Raw genomic sequence first — 20,596 nt, forward strand, 5'->3', positions numbered from 1 at the left:
TGTATAGTGTAGTATTTACCAGTCATAGAAATCTGTGTGTAAGGGGACCCAAGCAGTTCAAACCCATCAACTGTATAAGAGCTGGATGGTATTGGGAGCGGTTACTCACCAAAACCAAATGGGTGTTAGTTCTGTGCTGCTGCTTTACCACCTACCACCCACCTCCATTCCTGCTCCAGGTCGCACACTTGGAGCTTCTTTCCCCCCTTGACATTCTCTCAGCTGTGATTCACAGGAAGTAAGCGTCCAGGACAAGGGAGTGAGAGTGGATCTCTGTGTGTTCTTTTCTGAGTCCTGTAACCCACGCTCCCAAGTTCAGCCCAGAGCACTGAGCCCACCAGGGTCCAGCCCACCTGGACCCACAGAAATGCCGCCAAGGTGACATTACCCCAGGCCATGCCACTGAATAATCAAAGTACATTTATTTTTGAATTACTAGTCAGAATCATGACAGAACTCTTATGTGATAGAAACAGTAGTAAAATACAGTACACAGCAATGTCATTTGAATGATATCAAAGACAAATGGTACACCAGCACATGAAAAATAGTCACTTTAACTACAAAGATGAAGAAATTTAATAGGAAATTTTGTTGCTAAGAAAAATATATGTCCCATATCTTTATTACATACTGTACAAAATAAAATATTGCACCTATAAGTCATATAAAAATATATACAAAGAGTATTGTACAAATGCTCTCTCTTTTAACTCAAAACCTCCAGCCATCAAGTGTGATTGGTGATGAACAACTCAGGGGCTGGCGTGTCCTCGTCACCTCCCTGTACCCACTCCCACTGCCACACCCTCCAGTATAGTAGCTCTCATCCTGGTGTCAGTGAGGCTGCAGTGACGACAAGAGCTGCAGTGCTCAGGATACGGCAGGGACTCAGCACGCTTGTCTAGACACACCCAAAGCCAGAGCCCACTGTTCACTTACGTGTGACCAGGGACTAGGGCCAGCACACCTGCCTCAGCAGACTCTGCTGCCACAGGCTGCAGGCAGCTGTAACCCCAAAGAAAGAGGTATGACCACTTATTTGGGGCTGGGTGCCAACTAATGCCGTAACTGGTAAGATGGAAGGAAAGAGCCCCAGCTTTAGAACATATAACATTCACTCCAAACTTCATCTTCACCCTGACACCATCACTGACCCCAAACCCAAACCCACACCAACTCTGACCTAACCCTAATCCATAAAGTCAACTCCAGCCTCAACCCCAACTTAACTTCCACTCTCAACTAACCCAACCCTGAAACTAAAACCAACCCTAAACTTACTCACCAAACCCCAACTCTAACCCCTCATCCTAACTGTACATTACAGCTCAACCCTAATTCACTTTGGATTCACCGAAAAATCAGTTCAAACTAAAACAGTTATTTACTATAAATGACTCTGGTCAGCTATCATGTTTCGTAGTTACATTACTTTCTTACAGTTTTTCCAAAATAAAAATCCTTAGGAATATTACTTTCTGCATAAATTAGGTCTTATAAGACTTTGATTTTCTGTTTGTGTGCAAGAGAATAGTGCTTAGAAAAGTCTCATTCACAGCTCTTAAAAGGACGCTTTGAATATACTTCAAAATCAGTAGACAAGGTGGACTTCCCCTCTCCTTTGAATTCTAAGATCCCTCATTCGCTCACACATTTCCTTCCACAGTTGTGAAACGGCAGCCACGTTTACTCTGTGTTTCCTTCCACAGGTTCTCTTAAGAGCGAGGACAAGGTGCCATTCCCCCCAGGACCTCTGGGTCAGTCAGGGTTACAAGCCTGTCCAGAGTGACTCTCTCTCACAGATGACACGTTATAATCCATAGAAATGCCATCAGAGCCAACATCTTAACGACTAGTGGCCAGAGCTTCTAAAACGTAGATGCCTTATCAACCTGTTGCAACCCTAGAACTGAGAGAAGCCACCAGCTGCTGTGTTTGCCAAGTCTTCAGGATGTCCCACTCTGTGCTTGTCTACAAACAACAGGAAGAGGCAGCCAGTGACAGTGCACTGGTGACCTTGGGGGTCTCCCGAGGTCCCAAGTGCAAAGGCGTGCCTGCTACTTACGGGATTTTATGTTAGTCCTGGAATATATCACTTAAAAGAGTTGGAATTAAAAACCAGTCATGGGGACATGACAGCATCCAATGTTAACAGTGGTGATTTTGCATCGACTTTGGTTTGATCGTAGAATCGAGAGACTTTTAGAGAAGTATTACACATGTTTTGGATCAAGCTACATGGGGGAAAAAAGAGTTTTTACATTTTTGTTTTACCTTCACAGCAGCATAATGACCCCCACAAAGTTTTATCCTTCTTGACACGACTGACAGCACCTTCGTTTGTAGCGGTCTAGCGAACACAAATGAAGATGCTTTACAAACGTACAGTAGTGAGTTGTGTCTGTGCAGTCTCCTGAAAAAAAAATATATATATACATATCCATTTAACATGGAGCTCATTAGAGACCTAGAGTTTTATGAAAAGTAGAAACCGAGATCAGAGTGAAGCAAAGTAACTAGGCTTGGGTTAGGGTCATTGCTCTGCACTAGAGTCAGAAGTGCCCTGAGGGCTTCCCTGGTGGCTCAGTGGATGAGAATCTGCCTGACAATGCAGGAGATACAGGGTTCAATCCCTGGTCCGGGAAGATCCCACATGCCATGGGGTAACTAAGCCTGTGAACCACATGGGCCTATGCTCTAGTGACTGGGAGTGACAACCACTGAGCCCCCATACCCTAGAGCCCATGCTCCAAAACCAGAGAAGATATTTCAATGAGAAGTCTGTGCACTGCAACTGGAGAGTAGGTCCAACTCATCACAGCTACAGAGAAAAAGCCTGTGCAGCAACGAAGACCCAGTGCAGCCAAAAATAAGAGATAAATAACATTTTTTTAAAAAAGGGCCCTGGACCCACTTCTTAGCTGGGCCAGGTGGCTTCTCGCTGCCCTGTGGGGACTTCAGATTCCTCAGGCCACCTGCTCCTCTCACTAGCTTTGGGGGCATCATGGACCCTGGGAAAGCTATGGACCTGCTTTCTAGAAAAATACGTACATGATTCTATTTCACATAGAACTTCAGGACACTGGCATGCCTGCCCAACCCCATCCAGGGAAGCCCTGGCAGAGGGGCTGAGTCTCCAGGCAGGAGGGATTCTGTGGAGAGGTGATCGGTGTGGCCACCCTACTCCCTCAACTGGTTTTTCTCTAAAGAACACCGAGCCACACCCACATCAAAGCAGCTACTCCCCCAACATCCCAAGATCCCACACCCGTTCAGAATGGCCCTGTGGACGACACCCTGACAAGCCTGGCTCCCTGAGGTCAGGTTAGGACGAGGTTTGGGGGCAGCTGTGATACCTGTGAGGGGTACGTACTGTCACAGGAAGGCCCCAGGCAGTGCTGCCAGGAAGCGGGTTTCTTCCCGGGTGCACAGCGTGTCTTAGTCACCGGCTTGCAGCTCCCTGGGTGGACACAGTCAACTTTCCGAGACTGGAAGCCTCGGCCACAGGCTGTGGTGCAGGGCTTCCAAGGGCCTGCACGCCAACATGCATCACAAGCTCCCAGCAAGCAGTTCTTCTGAACGATGGGTCTGTGATGAAAACAAACAAACAAACAAAACAATGGAAAATGGGAGAAGCCTGGGATCAACTCTTTCACTGTACCATCTTTTCAGTGTATGAAAGGTCTGACAGTTAGGACCTTATTCACTGACTGGCACTGTTCCTGGCGGACTAAGCAAAGAGGTGGAGGAATCCGGACCTTAATGAAGGCAATCAAAGCACATGTTTCCGTGAGCCTCCAACACCCACTCAAGGCCTGCGCCCCAAAAGACCACTCTCCAGAGAGAACAAAATGGCAGAGGAATAGGTGGGCATGGAGTACATCTCCATGGATACATCAGGAATACACCTTCAGACACAAAAGTGCCTTCAGAACACCAGCTGAGAGTGGACAGGAGTACCTGACAAGAGGAAAAGAATATATCAGTTGAGTTCAGTTCAGTCGCTCAGGCGTGTCCGACTCTTTGAGACCCCATGAATTGTAGCACGCCAGGCCTCCCTGTCCATCACCATCTCCCGGAGTTCACTCAGACTCACGTCCATCGAGTCAGTGATGCCATCCAGCCATCTCATCCTCTGTCATCCCCTTCTCCTCCTGCCCCCAATCCCTCCCAGCATCAGAGTCTTTTCCAATGAGTCAACTCTTCACATGAGGTGGCCAAAGTACTGGAGTTTCAGCTTTAGCATCATTCCTTCCAAAGAAATCCCAGGGCTGATCTCCTGCAGAATGGACTGGTTGGATCTCCTTGCAGTCCAAGGGACTCTCAAGAGTCTTCTCCAACACCACAGTTCAAAAGCATCAATTCTTCGGCACTCAGCCTTCTTCACAGTCCAACTCTCATATCAATACATGACCACTGGAAAAACCATAGCCTTGACTAGACGAACCTTTGTTAGCAAAGTAATGTCTCTGCTTTTCAATATGCTATCTAGGTTGTTCATAACTTTTCTTCTGAGGAGTAAGTGTCTTTTAATTTCATGGCTGCAGTCACCATTTGCAGTGATTTTGGAGCCCAAAAAAATAAAGTCTGACACTGTTTCCACTGTTTCCCCATCTATTTCCCATGAACTGATGGGACCAGATGCCATGATCTTTGTTTTCTGAATGTTGAGTTTTAAGCCAACTTTTTCACTCTCCTCTTTCACCTTCATCAAGAGGCTTTTTAGTTCCTCTTCACTTTCTGCCATAAGGGTGGTGTCATCTGCATATCTGAGGTTATTGATATTTCTCCCGGCAATCTTGATTCCAGCTTGTACTTCTTCCAGCCCAGCATTTCGCATGATAAGTTAAATTCTGCATATAAGTTAAATAAACAGGGTGACAATATACAGCCTTGATGTACTCCTTTTCCTATTTGGAACCAGTCTGTTGTTTCATGTCCAGTTTTAACTGTTGCTTCCTGGCCTGCATACAAATTTTAGAACCATGCAAAACTCAGTAAGATGAAGAAACTAGGGGGAAAAAACTGGAGTGTTAGTGAAGGAAAGTTGCATGGCTCAAGGTAGCCTGGAGTTAAAACTCCCCTCCAGGTCCTCCCCACCATTCTAGGCAAAACAAAGAACTCTCTTACCCAAATGAAAAATAGACATTAGGTTGATTACACCCAGCTCCAAGCTGGCCCAGCCTCTGGCCGATCTCCAGAACTCCTTGCCCCAGCTGTTTAAGAGATAACTACTCCCAGCAACCTTGGAGAAGAACAGGCCCCCTTAAGACAGTAGCTTTCTACATACATGCCTATATATACTTACTCTTTTCTTAGATAAGTGCATTCATGCATGCTAAGTCGCTTCAGTCGTGTCTGACTCTGTGCGACCCCACAGACGGCAGCCCACCAGGCTCCTCTGTCGCTGGGATTCTCTAGGCAAGAATACTGGAGTGGGTTGCCAACTCCTTCTCCACAAGTTCTATGCTGCTGCTGCTAAGTCGCTTCAGTCGTGTCCAACTCTGTGCGACCCCACAGACGGCCTCCTACCAGGTTCCTCTGTCCCTGGGATTCTCCAGGCAAGAACACTGGAGTGGGTTGCCATTTCCTTCTCCAAGGCATGAAAGTGAAAAGTGAAAGTGAAGTCGCTCAGTCATGTCCGACTCTTAGCGACCTCATGGACTGCAGCCTACCAGGCTCCTCCATCCATGGGATTTTCCAGGCAAGAGTACTGGAGTGGCAGCAGCTCGCTAATCTGACTGCTGCCCCTTCTGGCCTCATTAAAGCTGATCTGTTCCCGTAGAGTGCCAGTCTCGTTCTTTTTCTGAACCTCGCCTACTCTAACTCCGGACCTTACAGTTAGTAAGACTGGACCTGCCCTTACCTGCCCTTAGCAGGTGGGGGAAATGAAGCAGGGGGCAGGGGTCCCAGCCCCATATCGGGGCAACTGTTTGAGTCAGAGGAGAAACGTTTAAGGTTGTGAGTGAAATAGCTGATCTGTGGCAGCCTAAATGGAATGAGAATCAGACAGTCCTTGCCACAGCCATACATACCCCAGACAGGGATGCAGGTCCCCTAGAAGACGCAGAGGCTGGAAGCTGGAGTTTAGGGATTGTGGAGCAATCCCAGGGCGAGGGCTGCTGTTGATTGTGGAGACATGGAGTGAGGGGAGGTGAGGGAGGAGATTGTGGCGGGAAATGGCTGTGGAGGAAAGCCAGGCAGCCATGGAAGCAAGGCAATACTGCTGAGTCATGCGCAGAGGATGGAACCATCACCATAGCCTCTCTCTCCCCACACACCAGCATCAGCAGCTGAATAATAGAGAGACTGGCCTGTCAAATGCCTGACACGCTGAACTACAGTGTAGGACCCCAGCCAGGGTGCCCCTTTAAGTGTCTGGTGTGCCAATCTACACAGTAGGACCCCAGCTAGGGGGGTTCCTCTATGTGCCTGACCTGTTGAACAACAGAGAAGCACCCCGGGCAAGGGAGCCATCTAAGTGCCTGAACAAACAGAGCACAGAGAAAGACTGGCCAAAGAGCCCTTCTGATTGCCAGCTACAAGAGGCTTGAAAAAAGATTCTGATAGGGCCATATCTCCTGTGGCAGAGGCAGTCCATGTCCCTGCACACCTGGCACCACCAGGGTCCCCACAAGCCAAGTTGCTGCACCACCTTCACGCTCAACTCTCACTGGGACAGAGCTGCCACAGGCAGAAAAACTCTTGTGTCTATGCACACAGGATCGCTTCGGTCGTGTCCAACTCTTTGCGACTCTGTGAACTGTGGCCTGCCAGGCTACTCTGTCAGGGAGGCGGGGTTCTCCAGGCAAGAATCTAGAGCTTACTGGCCAATACTGGTTGCAATACCCTTCTAGAGCACTATATTTCCTGCTGCCCTAGCTGCCAACTCCCTTGAGTACCTGGTGCTGTCAGAACCCCTGCAACCCAAGCAGCTGCACCACCTCCACACCTCTGGCCCTCACTGGGGCAGACCCAAGTCCTCCACAGCAGCCTCAGGAGCAAACCCCAGTGGACGACCCACATGCAGAGGTGGCAATAAAACTACCATTGAAACCCAGGGGCAGTGTGGCTAAGGAAGAAGACTCAAAGCCTTCCCACCAGCTGTACAAGTTGCAGATTAAATCCACACAATCAACTAGGCAGATTCTGTGTCTATGGAATATATAAAAGATCACTGAGAGCTCCTACAAAAGAAAACGCACTAGTTTTGACAGCTGTGGACACTGGAGGCAAGAACACATAGGAGAAGGACCAGATTAGAATCTGAGCTGCCCTCACAGCAGGTCCAGAGATCGGCACAATGTTGGAAGGCATCCTAGGGAGGTGAGGCGGACTGTGACTCCCAGTGCGGGAAAGGACTCTGACAGCAGGGACTCAAGAAAAACTCATGTTTTGACTTGTTCTGTCAATTCTTTTGGATTTTTTCTCTTTTCATTTCCCCCCCCTCTGTTGTAGTTGTCGATTTTATTGGCACTATGAAATCTAATTAAGCTTTCGAGGGTTTTTTTTTTTCTCAGTCACATATTTTATAGCTGTTATAAACCTCTGCCTCTATGTTGGGCTTTTGCAGTTCTGTGGAGCTTTCCCTTTTTTTTTTTTTTTTTTTCTTTTGTGTCTTTTCTCTCTTTTTAATTTTAATTTTTTAAACCTATTATTATTTTTCTACATTTATTCATTTGCTTTTCCTACTGTTCTTTGCCCCTTGCAGTTAATCTTTAATGTATATAAATCTTCTACATCTACCTCTATTTAACTTTGCAAATCTATTCTTTCTTTTCTTTCTTTCCTTTCCTCTCAACATTTTGTTAGCTTTATTTTCATTGCTTTATTCTCCAGTTGGCACCTTGCTTTAGTTTAGTTTTCCAGTTTGTGCTTTAGTTAGTTTTGTTCTTAACTTGTAGATATAAATTTTGGTTTCCTTTGTTTGCCAGATCAATCTATTGTACTTTATTTCTGTTGGATGGTTTTGATTTTGGTCATGGGTGTATATGTATATGTGTATATTCCATTATTTTAATTATTATTTGCCTGATTTTGTAACTGCAGTTTGTCCGGGATACATCTTTGGTTTCTCATTTTTGGATATTTGTTTTAATTTCACTTAATGCCATAACAAACCACTTGTGGAATCTTCATTCCTGACCAGAGATCAAGCCCTGAGCCTTTGGAGTGGGAGCACTAACTCCAAGACTCTAGACTACCAGAGAACTAAACCTAGGGGGTATCAAACGGTGAGAACTCACACAAAGGAAACCATTTGAATACAAGACCTGGCATCACCCAACCACCAGATGAGGTTGTTCACCTCATCTAAACAACAAACAAAACAAAAATACAAATCCAGTCATCAGCAGACAGGATTACCACCTCACTTGCTTGCCTTGCCCATCAGAGGAAAAACAAACAAATAACTCAGCACAAATCTCACCCTATAGGAAGCTTACACAAACCACTGGACCCACCTTAGGAGGGCAGACACAAAAAGGAAGAAACAATTCAACTTTGAAGCGTGGGAAAAGGAGGCCTCAAACATAATAAGTTAAAAAAATAATGAAAAGGCAGAGAAATACTACATAAATGAAGGAACAAACTAGAAACACAGAAGTCCAAATAAATGAAGATGAAATAGGTAAACTACCTGAAAAATAATTTAAAAATAATGATAGTAAAGATGATCAAAAACCTTGAAAGTAGAATGGAGAAAATGCAAGAATCAATTAACAAAGATCTAGAAGAATTAAAGAATAAACATACAGAGACAAACAACACAATTACTGAAATTAAAAATACTCTAGACGGAATCAATAGATTTCTGAAGCAGAACGAATCAGTGAGCTAGAAGATAAAATGGTGGAAATAACTTCTGAAGAGCAGAATAAAGTAAAAATGAAAAGAACTGAGGATAGTTTCAGAGACCTCTGGGACAATATCAAACACACCATTAGAATTATAGGGGTCCCAGAAGAAGAAGAGAAAAAGAAAGGGTATAAGAAGATTTTTGAAGAGATTATAGTTGAAAACTTCCCCAAAATGGAAAAGGAAATAGTCAATCAAGTCCAAGAGGCACAAAGAGTCCCATACAGGATAAACCCAAGGAGAAACACGCCTAGACACATACTAATCAAACTAACAAAGACTAAACACAAAGAAAGAATATTAAAAGCAGCAAGGGAGAAGCAACAAGTAACATACAAGGGAAACGCCATACACTTAACAGCTGATCTTTCAGCAGAAACTCTGCAGGCCAGAAGGGAATGGCAGGATATATTTAAAGTACTGAACGGAAAAAATCTACAGCCAAGATTACTGTACCTGACAAGGATCTCATTCAAAATTAATGGAGAAATAAAATGCTTTTCAGACAAGCAAAAGTTAAGAGAATTCAGTACCACCAAACCATCTTTACAACAAACGTTAAAGGGGCTTATATAGTCAAGAAATACAAGAGAAGAAAAAAGATCTACAAAATCAACCCCAAACAATTAAGAAAATGGCAATGGGAACATATATATCAATAATTACTTTAAACGTAAACAGATTAAATGCTCCAACCAAAAGACACAGACCGGCTGAATGGATACAAAAACAAGACCCATATATATGCTGTCTACAAGAAACTTCAGACCTAAAGACACATATAGACTGAAAGTGAGAGGATGGAAAAATATATTCCATGCAAATGGCAAGCACAAGAAAGCTGGAGTAGCAATCTTCATATTGGACAAAATAGACCTTAAAATAAAGAAGATTACAAGAGATAAGGAAGGACACTACATAATGATCAAGGGATCAATCCAAGAGGAAGATGTAACAATTGTAAATATCTATGCACCCAACATAGGAGCACCTCAGTACATAAGACAAACACTAACGGACACAAAAGAAGAAATTGACAGTAACATAATAATAGTAGGAAACTTTAACACCCCATTCACACCAAAGGATAGATCATCAAAACAGAAAATTAATAAGGAAACACAAGTCTTAAATGATACATTAGATGAGATGGATCTCATTGATATCTTCAGACATTCCATCCAAATGCAGAAGGATACACCTTCCTCTCAAGTGCACATGGAATATTCTCCAGGATAGACACGTTTTGGGTCACAAATCAAACCTCAGTAAATTTAAGAAAACTGAAATTGTATCAAGCATCTTCTCCAACCACAATGCTATGAGACTAGATATCAATTACAAGAAAACATTTTGTAAGAAACACAAACACATGGAGATTAAACAACACGTTTCTAAAAACCCAACAGGTTACTGACGAAATCAAAAGGGAAATCAAAAAATTTCTAGAAACAAATGACAATGAAAACATGACAACTCAAAACCTATGGGATACAGCAAAAGTAGTTCTAAGAGGGAAGTTTATACCAATAAAATCCTACCTCAAGAAACAAGAGAAACATCGAATAGACAACCTAAACTTACACCTAAAACAACTGGAAAAAGAAGAACAAAAAACCCCCAAAATTAGTAGAAGGAAAGAAATCATAAAGATCTGAGCAGAAATAAATGAAAAAGAAATAAAAGAAACAATAGTAAAGATTAATAAAACTAAAAGATGGTTCTTTGAGAAGATAAAATTGACAAGCCTTTACCCAGATTCATCAAGAAAAAAGAGAGGAGAATCAAATCAACAAAACTAGAAATGAAAAAGGAGAGGTTACAACAGACAATGCAAAAATACAAAGGATTATAAGAGACTATTATGAACAACTATATGGCAATAAAATAGATAACCTGGAAGAAATGGACAGATTCTTAGAAAAGTTCAATCTTCTAAGACTGAACCAGGAAGAAACAAAAATTATGAACAACCCAATTACAAGCACTGAAATTGAAGATATGATCAAAAACCTCCCAAAAAACAAAAGTCCAGGACCAGATAGATTCACAGGAGAATTCTATCAAACATTTATTATTTTTTTTTCCCTTGGAGTTCTTTTATTTTTTATTTTTTTTAAATATAAATTTATTTTAATTGGAGGTTAATTACTTTACAATATTGTATTGGTTTTGCTGTACATCAACATGAATCCGCCACAGGTATACACGCATTCCCCATCCCGAACCCCCCTCCCTCCTCCCTCCCCATACCATCCCTCTGGGTCGTCCCTGTGCACCAGCCCCAAGCAGCCAGTATCATGCATCAAACTTGGGCTGGCGATTTGTTTCATATATGATCTTATACATGTTTCAATGCCATTCTCCCAAACCATCCCACCCCCTCCCTCTCCCACAGAGTCCAAAAGACTGTTCTATACATCTCTTTTGCTGTCTCGTATACAGGATTATCGTTACCATCTTTCTAAATTCCATATGTATGCATTAGTATACTGTATTGGTGTTTTTCTTTCTGGCTTACTTCAGTCTGTATAATAGGCTCCAGTTTCATCCATCTCATTAGAACTGATTCAAATGTATTCTTTTTAATGGCTGAGTAATACTCCATTGTGTATATGTACCAGTGCTTTCTTATCCATTCATCTGCTGATGGACATCTAGGTTGCTTCCATGTCCTGGCTATTATAAACAGTGCTATAATGAACATTGGGGTACACATGTCTCTTTCAATTCTGGTTTCCTCGGTGTGTATGCCCAGCACTGGGATTGCTGGGTCATATGGTAGTTTTTTAAGGAATCTCCACACTGTTCCCCATAGTGGCTGTACTAGTTTGCATTCCCACCAACAGTGTAAGAGGGTTCCCTTTTCTCTACACCCTCTCCAGCATTTATTGCTTGTAGACTTTTGGATCGCAGCCACTCTGACTGGCGTGAAATGGTACCTCATTGTGGTTTTGATTTGCATTTCTCTGATAATGAGTGATGTTGAGCATCTTTTCATGTGTTTGTTAGCCATCTGTATGTCTTCATTGGAGAATTGTCTATTTAGTTCTTTGGCCCATTTTTTGATTGGGTCATTTATTTTTCTGGAACTGAGCTGCAGGAGTTGCTTGTATATTTTTGAGATTAGTTGTTTGTCAGTTGCTTCATTTGCTATTATTTTCTCCCATTCTGAAGGCTGTCTTTTCACCTTGCTTATAGTTTCCTTTGTTGTGCAGAAGCTTTTAAGTTTAATTAGGTCCTATTTATTTTTGCTTTTATTTCCAATATTCTGGGAGGTGGGTCATAGAGGATCCTGCTGTGATTTATGTCGGAGAGTGTTTTGCCTATGTTCTCCTCTAGGAGTTTTATAGTTTCTGGTCTTATGTTTAGATCTTTAATCCATTTTGAGTTTATTTTTGTGTATGGTGTTAGAAAGTGTTCTAGTTTCATTCTTTTACAAGTGGTTGCCCAGTTTTCCCAGCACCACTTGTTAAAGAGATTGTCTTTTCTCCATTGTATATTCTTGCCTCCTTTGTCAAAGATAAGGTGTCCATAGGTGTGTGGATTTATCTCTGGGCTTTCTGTTTTGTTCCATTGATCTATATTTCTGTCTTGTGCTAGTACCATACTGTCTTGATGACTGTGGCTTTGTAGTAGAGCCTGAAGTCAGGCAGGTTGATTCCTCCAGTTCCATTCTTCTTTCTCAAGATTGCTTGGGCTATTTGAGGTTTTTTGTATTTCCATACAAATTGTGAAATTATTTGTTCCAGCTCTGTGAAGAATACCATTGGTAGCTTGATAGGGATTGCATTGAATCTATAGATTGCTTTGGGTAGTATACTCATTTTCACTATATTTATTCTTCTGATTCATGAATATGGTACATTTCTCCATCTATTAGTGTCCTCTCTGATTTCTTTCACCAGAGTTTTATAGTTTTCTGTATATAGGTCTTTAGTTTCTTTAGGTAGATATATTCCTAAGTATTTTGTTATTTTCGTTGCAGTGGTGAATGGAATTGTTTCCTTAATTTCTCTTTCTATTTTCTCATTATTAGTGTATAGGAATGCAAGGGGTTTCTGTGTGTTGATTTTATGTCCTGCAACTTTACTATATTCATTGATTAGCTCTAGTAATTTTCTGGTGGAGTCTTTAGGGTTTTCTATGTAAAGGATCATGTCATCTGCAAACAGTGAGAGTTTTACTTCTTCTTTTCCAATTTGGATTCCTTTTATTTCTTTTTCTGCTCTGATTGCTGTGGCCAAAACTTCCAAAACTATGTTGAATAGTAGTGGTGAAACCGGGCATCTTTGTCTTGTTTCTGACTTTAGGGGAAATGCTTTCAATTTTTCACAATTGAGGATAATGTTTGCTGTGGGTTTTCATATATAGCATTTATTATGTTGAGGTATGTTCCTTCTATTCCTGCTTTCCGGAAAGTTTTTATCATAAATGGATGTTGAATTTTGTCAAAGGCTTTCTCTACATCTATTGAGATAATCATATGGCTTTTATTTTTCAATTTCTTAATGTGGTGTATTACATTGATTGATTTGCAGATATTGAAGAATCCTTGCATCCCTGGGATAAAGCCCACTTGGTCATGGTGTATGATCTTTTTAATGTGTTGTTGGATTAGAGAAGAGATAATGCCTAACTGTCTAAAACTCTTTCAAAAAATTGCAGAGGAAGGAACACTTCCAAACTCTTTCTATGAGGCCACCATCACCCTGATACCAAACCCAGACAAAGACAACAGAAAAAAAGAAAACTACAGGCCAATATCACTGATGATCATAGATGCAAAAATCCTCAACAAAATTTTAGCAAACAGAATTCAGCAATACGTCAAAAAGCTCATGCACCATGATCAAGTTAGTTTTATTCCAGTAATGGAAGGATTCTTCAATATAAGCAGATCAATCAATGTGATACACCATATTACAAATTGAAAGATAAAAACCATATCATCTCAATAGATGCAGAAAAAAGCCTTTGACCAAATTCAGCACCAATTTATGACTAAAACTCTTCAAAAAATGGGCATAGAAGGAACTTACCTTAACATAGTAAAGGCCATATATGATAAGCCTACAGCAAACATTATTCTCAATAGTGAAAACCTGAAAGCATTTCCCCTGACATTAGGAGCAAGACAAGGATGTCCACTTTCACTACTATTATTCAACATAGTTCTGGAAGTCCTAGCTACAGAAATCAGAGAAGAAAAAGAAATAAAACGAATCTAGATTAGAAAAGAAGAAGTAAAGCTCTCAATGTTTGCAGGTGACATGACACTGTACATAGAAAACTCTAAAGATAGTATCAGAAAATTATTAGAGCTAATCAGTGAATTTAGCAAAATTGCAGGATACAAAATCAACACACAGAAATCACTTGCATTTCTATACACTAACAATGAAGAATCAGAAAGAGAAATTAAGGAATCAATCACATTCACCATTGCAACAAAAAAAATAAAATATCTAGGAATAAACTTACCTAAGGAGACAAAAGAAATGTACACAGAAAATTATAAGACACCAATGAAAGAAATAAAAGATGACATAAATAGATGGAGAGATATTCCATGTTCTTGGGTAGTAAGGATCAATATTGTGAAAATGACTATACTACCAAATACAATCTACAGATTCAATGTGATCCCTATCAAATTACCAATGGCAATTTTCACAGAACTAGAACAAAAAATTTCACAGTTCATATGGAAACACACAGGACCCTAAATAGCCAAAGCAGTCTTGAGAAAGAAGAATTGAGCTGGAGGAATCAACCTTTTTGACTTCAGATTATACTACAAAGCTACAGTCATCAAGACAGTATGGTACTGGCACAAAAACAGAATTATAGACCAATGGAACAAGATAGAAAGCGCAGAAAGAAACCCATGCACCTATGGGTACCTTATTTTTGACAAAGGAGGCAAGAATATACAATGGGGCAAAGACAGCCTCTTCAATAAATGGTGCTGGGAAAACTGGACAGCTACATGTAAAATAATGAAATTAGAACAATTCTTAACACCATACACAAGATAAACTCAAAATGGATTAAAGACCTACATATAAGGCCAGAAACTATAAAACGCTTAGAGGGAAACATAGGCAGAACACTCAATGACATAAATCAAAGCAACATCCTCTATGACCCACCTCCTAGAGTAACAAAAATAAAAACAAAAGTAAACAAGTGGAACCTGATTAAACTTAAAAGCTTTTGCATAGCAAAGGAAACTATAAGCAAGGTGAAAAGACATCCCTCAGAATGGGAGAAAATAATAGCAAATGAAACAACTGACAAAGGATTAATTTCCAAAATATACAAGCAGCTCATACACTCAATGCCAGAAAAACAAACAATCCAATCAAAAAGTGGGGAAAACACCTAAACAAGACATTTCTCCAAAGAAGACATACATATGGCTAACAAACACATGAAAAGATGCTCAACATCGCTCATTATTAGAGAAATGCAAAGCAAAGCTACAATGAGACATCACTTCTCATCAGTCAGAATGGCCACTATCAAAAAGTCTGCAAACAATAAATGCTGAAGAGGGTGTGGAGAAAAGGGAACCTTCTTGCACTGTTGGTGGGAATGTAAATTGATACAGCCACTATGGAAGACAGTATGGAGATTCCTTAAAAAACTAGGAATAAAACTACCATATGACCCAGCAATCCCACTTCTTGGCATATTCCCTGAGGAAACCAAAATTGAAAAAGACACATGTATCCCATTGTTCATTGCAGCACTATTTACAATAGCTAGAACACGGAAGCAACCTAGATGTCCATCAACAGAAGAATGGAGAAAGAAGTTCTGGTGCATATACACAATGGAATATTACTCAGCCATAAAAAGAATGCATTTGAGTCAGTTCTGATGAGGTGGATGAATCTAGAACCTATAATACAGAGTGAAGTAAGTCAGAAAGAGAAAGGTAAATATCATATTCTAATGCATATATACGGAATCTAGAAAAATGGTACTGAAGAACTTATTTACAGGGCAGCAATGCAGAAACAGACAGAGAACAGACTTATGGACATGGGGAAAGGGAAGGAGAGGGTGAGACGTATGGAGAGAGTAACATGGAAACTTACATTACCATATGTAAAATAGATAGCCAAGAGGAATTTGCCTTATGGCTCAGGAAACTCAAACAGGGGCTCTGTATCAACCTAGAGGGATGAGATAAGGCAGGAGATGGGAGGGAGGTTCAAAAGGGAGGGGATATATGTATATTTATGGCTGATTCATGTTGACGTTTGACAGAAAATAACAAAATTCTGTAAAGCAATTATCCTTCAATAAAAATATAAATAAAAAAAATGACTTTGGGGGGGAAAAAACCCCACTCTCTGGAGGAGTTGGAGCAGTCGGTTCAGGTGAGGAAGAGGACAGTGATACATTTGTTAACAAACTAAGTTCTGTCTGTATAAGGACTTGAAATATATTCTGGTATGAGTATGAACCTGTAGGTGAGCCCTCGTGCCCATTATGGGAAGTGCCTGCGCTTCCACTGAGGACACACCATCACTCGGACGCTGGACCAGCTCACTTCTTAGCTGGGCCGGTGGCTTCTTGCTGCCCTCGGGGAATGTCACAGTCTGGGAGGCCACCTGCTCCTCTTGTGCTGACAGCAGCGCTCGCTCTGTGGGCACCATGGACCCCAGGGAACACTTACCAAAGCTATGGGTCTGCTCTCGAGAAGAAGACATATATGATTCCACTTTGGTAGTGAGACCTTTTGGGAAGAAGGATCTGCCTTTAGTTGCTTTGCCCTTTAAAGCAGATCAGAAAGTTAATGGACCTCTGCCTTTGTTGTTGTCAGAAAGGGTCCACTGTGTGTGTATATTTATGTGTATAACCATGTGCCAGAGAACTTTCCAAATACTTTCCCACAGACTGACCCATTTATTCTTCACAACTACCCTACATAGTAGGTACTTAATTTTTTTAAATGAAGTATCAGTGATTTGCAATATTATGTCAGTTTCAAATGTACAACAAGGGCTTCCCTGGTGATTCACATAGTAAAGAATCTGCCTGCAAAGCAGGAGACCTGGGTTTGAGCCCTGGGTTGGGAAGATCCCCTGGAGAAGGGAATTGCAACTCACTTCAGTATTCTTGCCTGGAGAATCCCATGGACAGAGGAGTCTGGTGGGCTACAGTCCATAGGGTTGCAGAGTTGGACACAACTGAGTGACTAAGCACAGCACAGCACAGCATATACCCTGTGCTGTATATCACACTCTCATATCTTGTTTATTTTATACCTAGTAGCTGACACCTCTTAAACCTCCTACTCCTATCTTGCCCTTCCTTCACCTCTTTCCCTGTTTGGTAACCACTAGCTTGTTTCTGTGTCTATGAGACTGTTTCTGTTTTAGACATTCATGTGTTTCATTTCTTAGATTCCACATATAAGTGATATCATATGGTATCTCTCTTTCTCTGTCTGACTTGCTTTACTAAGCATACGTACACTCCAGGTCTATCCAAGATGTTGCAAATGGCAAAATTTCTTTTTTTATGGTAGAATACCATTTCATTTTATACCATTCATATACACACACAAACACACACCACAACTTCTCTTTATTCATTCATTTGTTGATAGCTACTTAGGTTGTTTCCACATCCTGGCTATTACAAATAATGCTGCTATGAAAATTGGGGTGCATATATTTTTTCTTTAAATTTTGAATTTTTTATTGGAGTATAGTCAATTAACAATGTTGTGATGGTTTCAGGTGAACAGTAAAGGGACTCAGCCATACATACACGTATATCCATTCACCCCAAACTTCTCTCCAATCCAGGCTGCCACATAACACTGAGCAGAGTTCCCTGTGTGATACAGTAGCACATCATCTTTTTGAATTAGTGTTTTCATTTTCTTCAGGTTTATACTCAGCGCTGGAATTTCTGGATCATCTGGCAGTTGTTTTTAAGGAATCTCCATATTGTTCTCCATAGTGGCTGTGCTAATTTACAACCCCACTAATAGTGTACAAGGGGTCCTTTTTTTCTCATCCTCACCAACATTTATTATTTGGTGTCTTTTTGACAATAGACCTTCTGACAGGTGTGAGGTGATGTCTCATAGTGGGTTTGATATACATTTCTCTGAGGATTAGTGATGTTCAGCATCTTTTCATGTGCCTGCTGAATGCCCTCTGATTACTGAAAAGATATTTACCCTAGAGAGTGAGCCACCTCAGAGGACCCATTTTGGGATATCTGTTGTTCTCTAGGGCAGAGCTCCTGGAACTAATGTATTTGTATCACATGAGACTATCTCCCCATCCCCAAAGATGACTGGAAGAGGGCCCTAACCTGAGCTAGTTGTCACTGTCTTTCTCCCAGGAATTTGGAAGTTGCTGGAGCAAGACATATAAACATGAAGGCTGGAGTAGCAGTGGCCGTACTCTGCCATAAGGGCCAGGGAAATAGAAAAAATAACATTCTGCAGAGATGAGAAGAGAAACAACCCTAATGACTATTCATTTCGTAGTAATAGTCCCTCCTGAGGTTTCACAGAATCATCCCTTTGGATTGGAATGTTTTTGTGTTCCTATAAAAGCCTGCTTATCCAAGCACATAATCTATAAGGAGTGAGAAACACCACTGGAAATACGATAAGACGGAGAAAATTCTGATAACCTGAACTTCTCAAACAGAGTGTGTGTGCCTGCTAAATTGCAAGAGTATTACACATAGTTGGAAGCAATACTTTGATTAGCAGGTAGGGGGAAGACTCCATCAAAGGGTTTCCTTAAGCAATATTGTCACATCAAACTGATTATAAGATTTATAAGAGGAAGAGGGATAAGGGTTTCCTGTTAACTGGAGGGTTTTTATTTTCCCCAGTGGGGATGAAACTTATGGGGCCAAAAGTTGGGTTCCTTTAGACAACAGGACAGAGATAGACCAAAGTTTCTACTAAAAAGAGTTGAACCAACATTCCAAGAATATTCAGAGAATACATTTTAAAAGATACCAAATTGTTGTATCTAAGAATGGCTGTCCTATCTTAAGAACTCTCCCACTATCTTTGTATAAACCATTCCAAGTTGACTTTTGTTGTTTCCAGCCCACAGGACCTTAATACAGCTACTTTTTCTGCTTCAATAGAAGATAGGGTCAGTGGGAAGTCAGAAGAAACTATTCAGCTTCCTAAATATACAAGATGATACAGGAACATGGAGCTGGACACCAGTGAAGATGCTGAAACCCAAGAGCCTGGTCACTTGAGAACTCAGTAAAAGAATGCAAGATTGCTCCAACAGAGAGCATCACTTCCTCATGGCCAGGGATGGGACTGCAGATGGTGATGCCCGAGCTGGGGGCTCATAGTCTGTATACCAACAATGAGCACACAAGTGGAGCTCATATGTTTTTCTATGTAAAACATGAAAGTAGAAATGGCAGCAGAAATCACAAAGTAACCCTGTTTCTAGTCTTTCTCAATTTCTCATTCCTCTTCAGTCCAGCTCTGCTCCTGCCTCAAATAACCCCTTTCATCATCAGCCAGATGGAACTTACTGATTCTATAGGGCAACAGATTTCAAATCTGCCTTATTATCAGAAGTATGTGGGCAGCTTAAAAAAGATGTAGATTCAGAAAGAATTAAAAAAAAAAAAAAAAAAGACAAAAGAGATGTAGATTGCCAGCTTCCATTCCCTTCCAAAGATTCTAATTCATTAAGTCCCAATGAGAGCCCAAGAATCTTTATTTTAAAGAAACTTCCCAGGGAATTCTGACTTGTGGCTGAGGTTAGGAATTACTGCTCTGGGGAACAAACTCTCTCAGTCCTCAAGCATTTCCTCAGATCCCCGTGTTGTCTTCCTATATGTGAGCTAGTTCTACCCTGATAATTCTCACTCCCTTTAAAACTTTTTCCACAATGGAAGCCACACCTCCCAAACTCTTCCCAGAGTCAATAAAAGAGGCTAGTAGACACCCCACTCACCACTGATTCTCTACCCATGGCCACAAATAACGTTACTCCCTATTGCTGCTGCTGCTAAGTCACTTCAGTCGTGTCCGACTCTGTGCGACCCCATAGATAGTAGCCCACCAGGCTCCCCCGTCCCTGGGATTTTCCAGGCAAGAACACTGGAGTGGGTTGCCATTTCCCTCTCCAATACATGAAAGTGAAAAGTGAAAGTGAAGTCACTCAGTCATGTCTGACTCTTAGGGACCCCATGGACTGCAGTCTACCAGATTAAACACCCTCTAATATCTACTGAGGCCCTACTATGGCAAGTGGGTGTCTCCCGCCTACCCACTGCATTGTAAAGTGAGATTTAATGCCTCACCTACCTTCAGCGAGCCCACCCACTCAGCAGAAGAGGTCTGTGGGGGACAGTGAGGCCAGTAAACTTCAAAAGAAACCGACCCACAGAAGCTCTCTAAACTAACCTAGTCTTGCTTCCATAAACCACCAGATATTTGAGGAAAAGTAACAGCATGAAAGAAAAGCACTAGGATTAAAGCTGAATGGCCAACCTTGGATGAAGCAGAAACAATAGAGAAAATAAAAGGCAATTTGACTCTTTTTTTTCCCTCCTTGGGTCAAGGAATTTTTCTTCTATTATTTCTTTTAAAAATGTCTCCCTTTTAAGTTCTTTTGCATATCTCTTTCTCCAAAACCCTACTTAATCGGATACCCTCTTGGTAGACCTTTCCATGCCTTGTTGTCCTCTCTATTATCATGAA

General features: G+C 41.4%; 1 protein-coding gene across 6 annotated transcripts in view; it reads right to left on the bottom strand.

Annotated features, from left to right (window-relative positions):
* Positions 1 to 403: 403 nt before the first annotated feature.
* Positions 404 to 20,596, bottom strand: part of ADAMTSL3 (ADAMTS like 3) — a 380,959-nt gene continuing 360,766 nt past the window's right edge. For 4 of the 6 annotated variants that reach the window (XM_070775206.1, XM_070775209.1, XM_070775205.1 and 1 more), the window contains 2 exons: positions 3,377 to 3,591; positions 404 to 2,416 (listed from right to left, as the gene is read on the bottom strand). In XM_070775206.1, the coding sequence (XP_070631307.1) occupies positions 2,310 to 2,416; positions 3,377 to 3,591 (322 nt within the window). In that variant the 3' untranslated portion in view covers positions 404 to 2,309. Of the gene's footprint in view, positions 2,417 to 3,359; positions 3,592 to 20,596 lie in introns of all 6 variants that reach the window. The other 2 variants (XM_070775210.1, XM_070775207.1) reach the window with 2 other exon arrangements.

The sequence above is a fragment of the Bos indicus genome, chromosome 21 (genome assembly GCF_029378745.1).
Source record: "Bos indicus isolate NIAB-ARS_2022 breed Sahiwal x Tharparkar chromosome 21, NIAB-ARS_B.indTharparkar_mat_pri_1.0, whole genome shotgun sequence".
NCBI lineage: Eukaryota > Metazoa > Chordata > Mammalia > Artiodactyla > Bovidae > Bos > Bos indicus.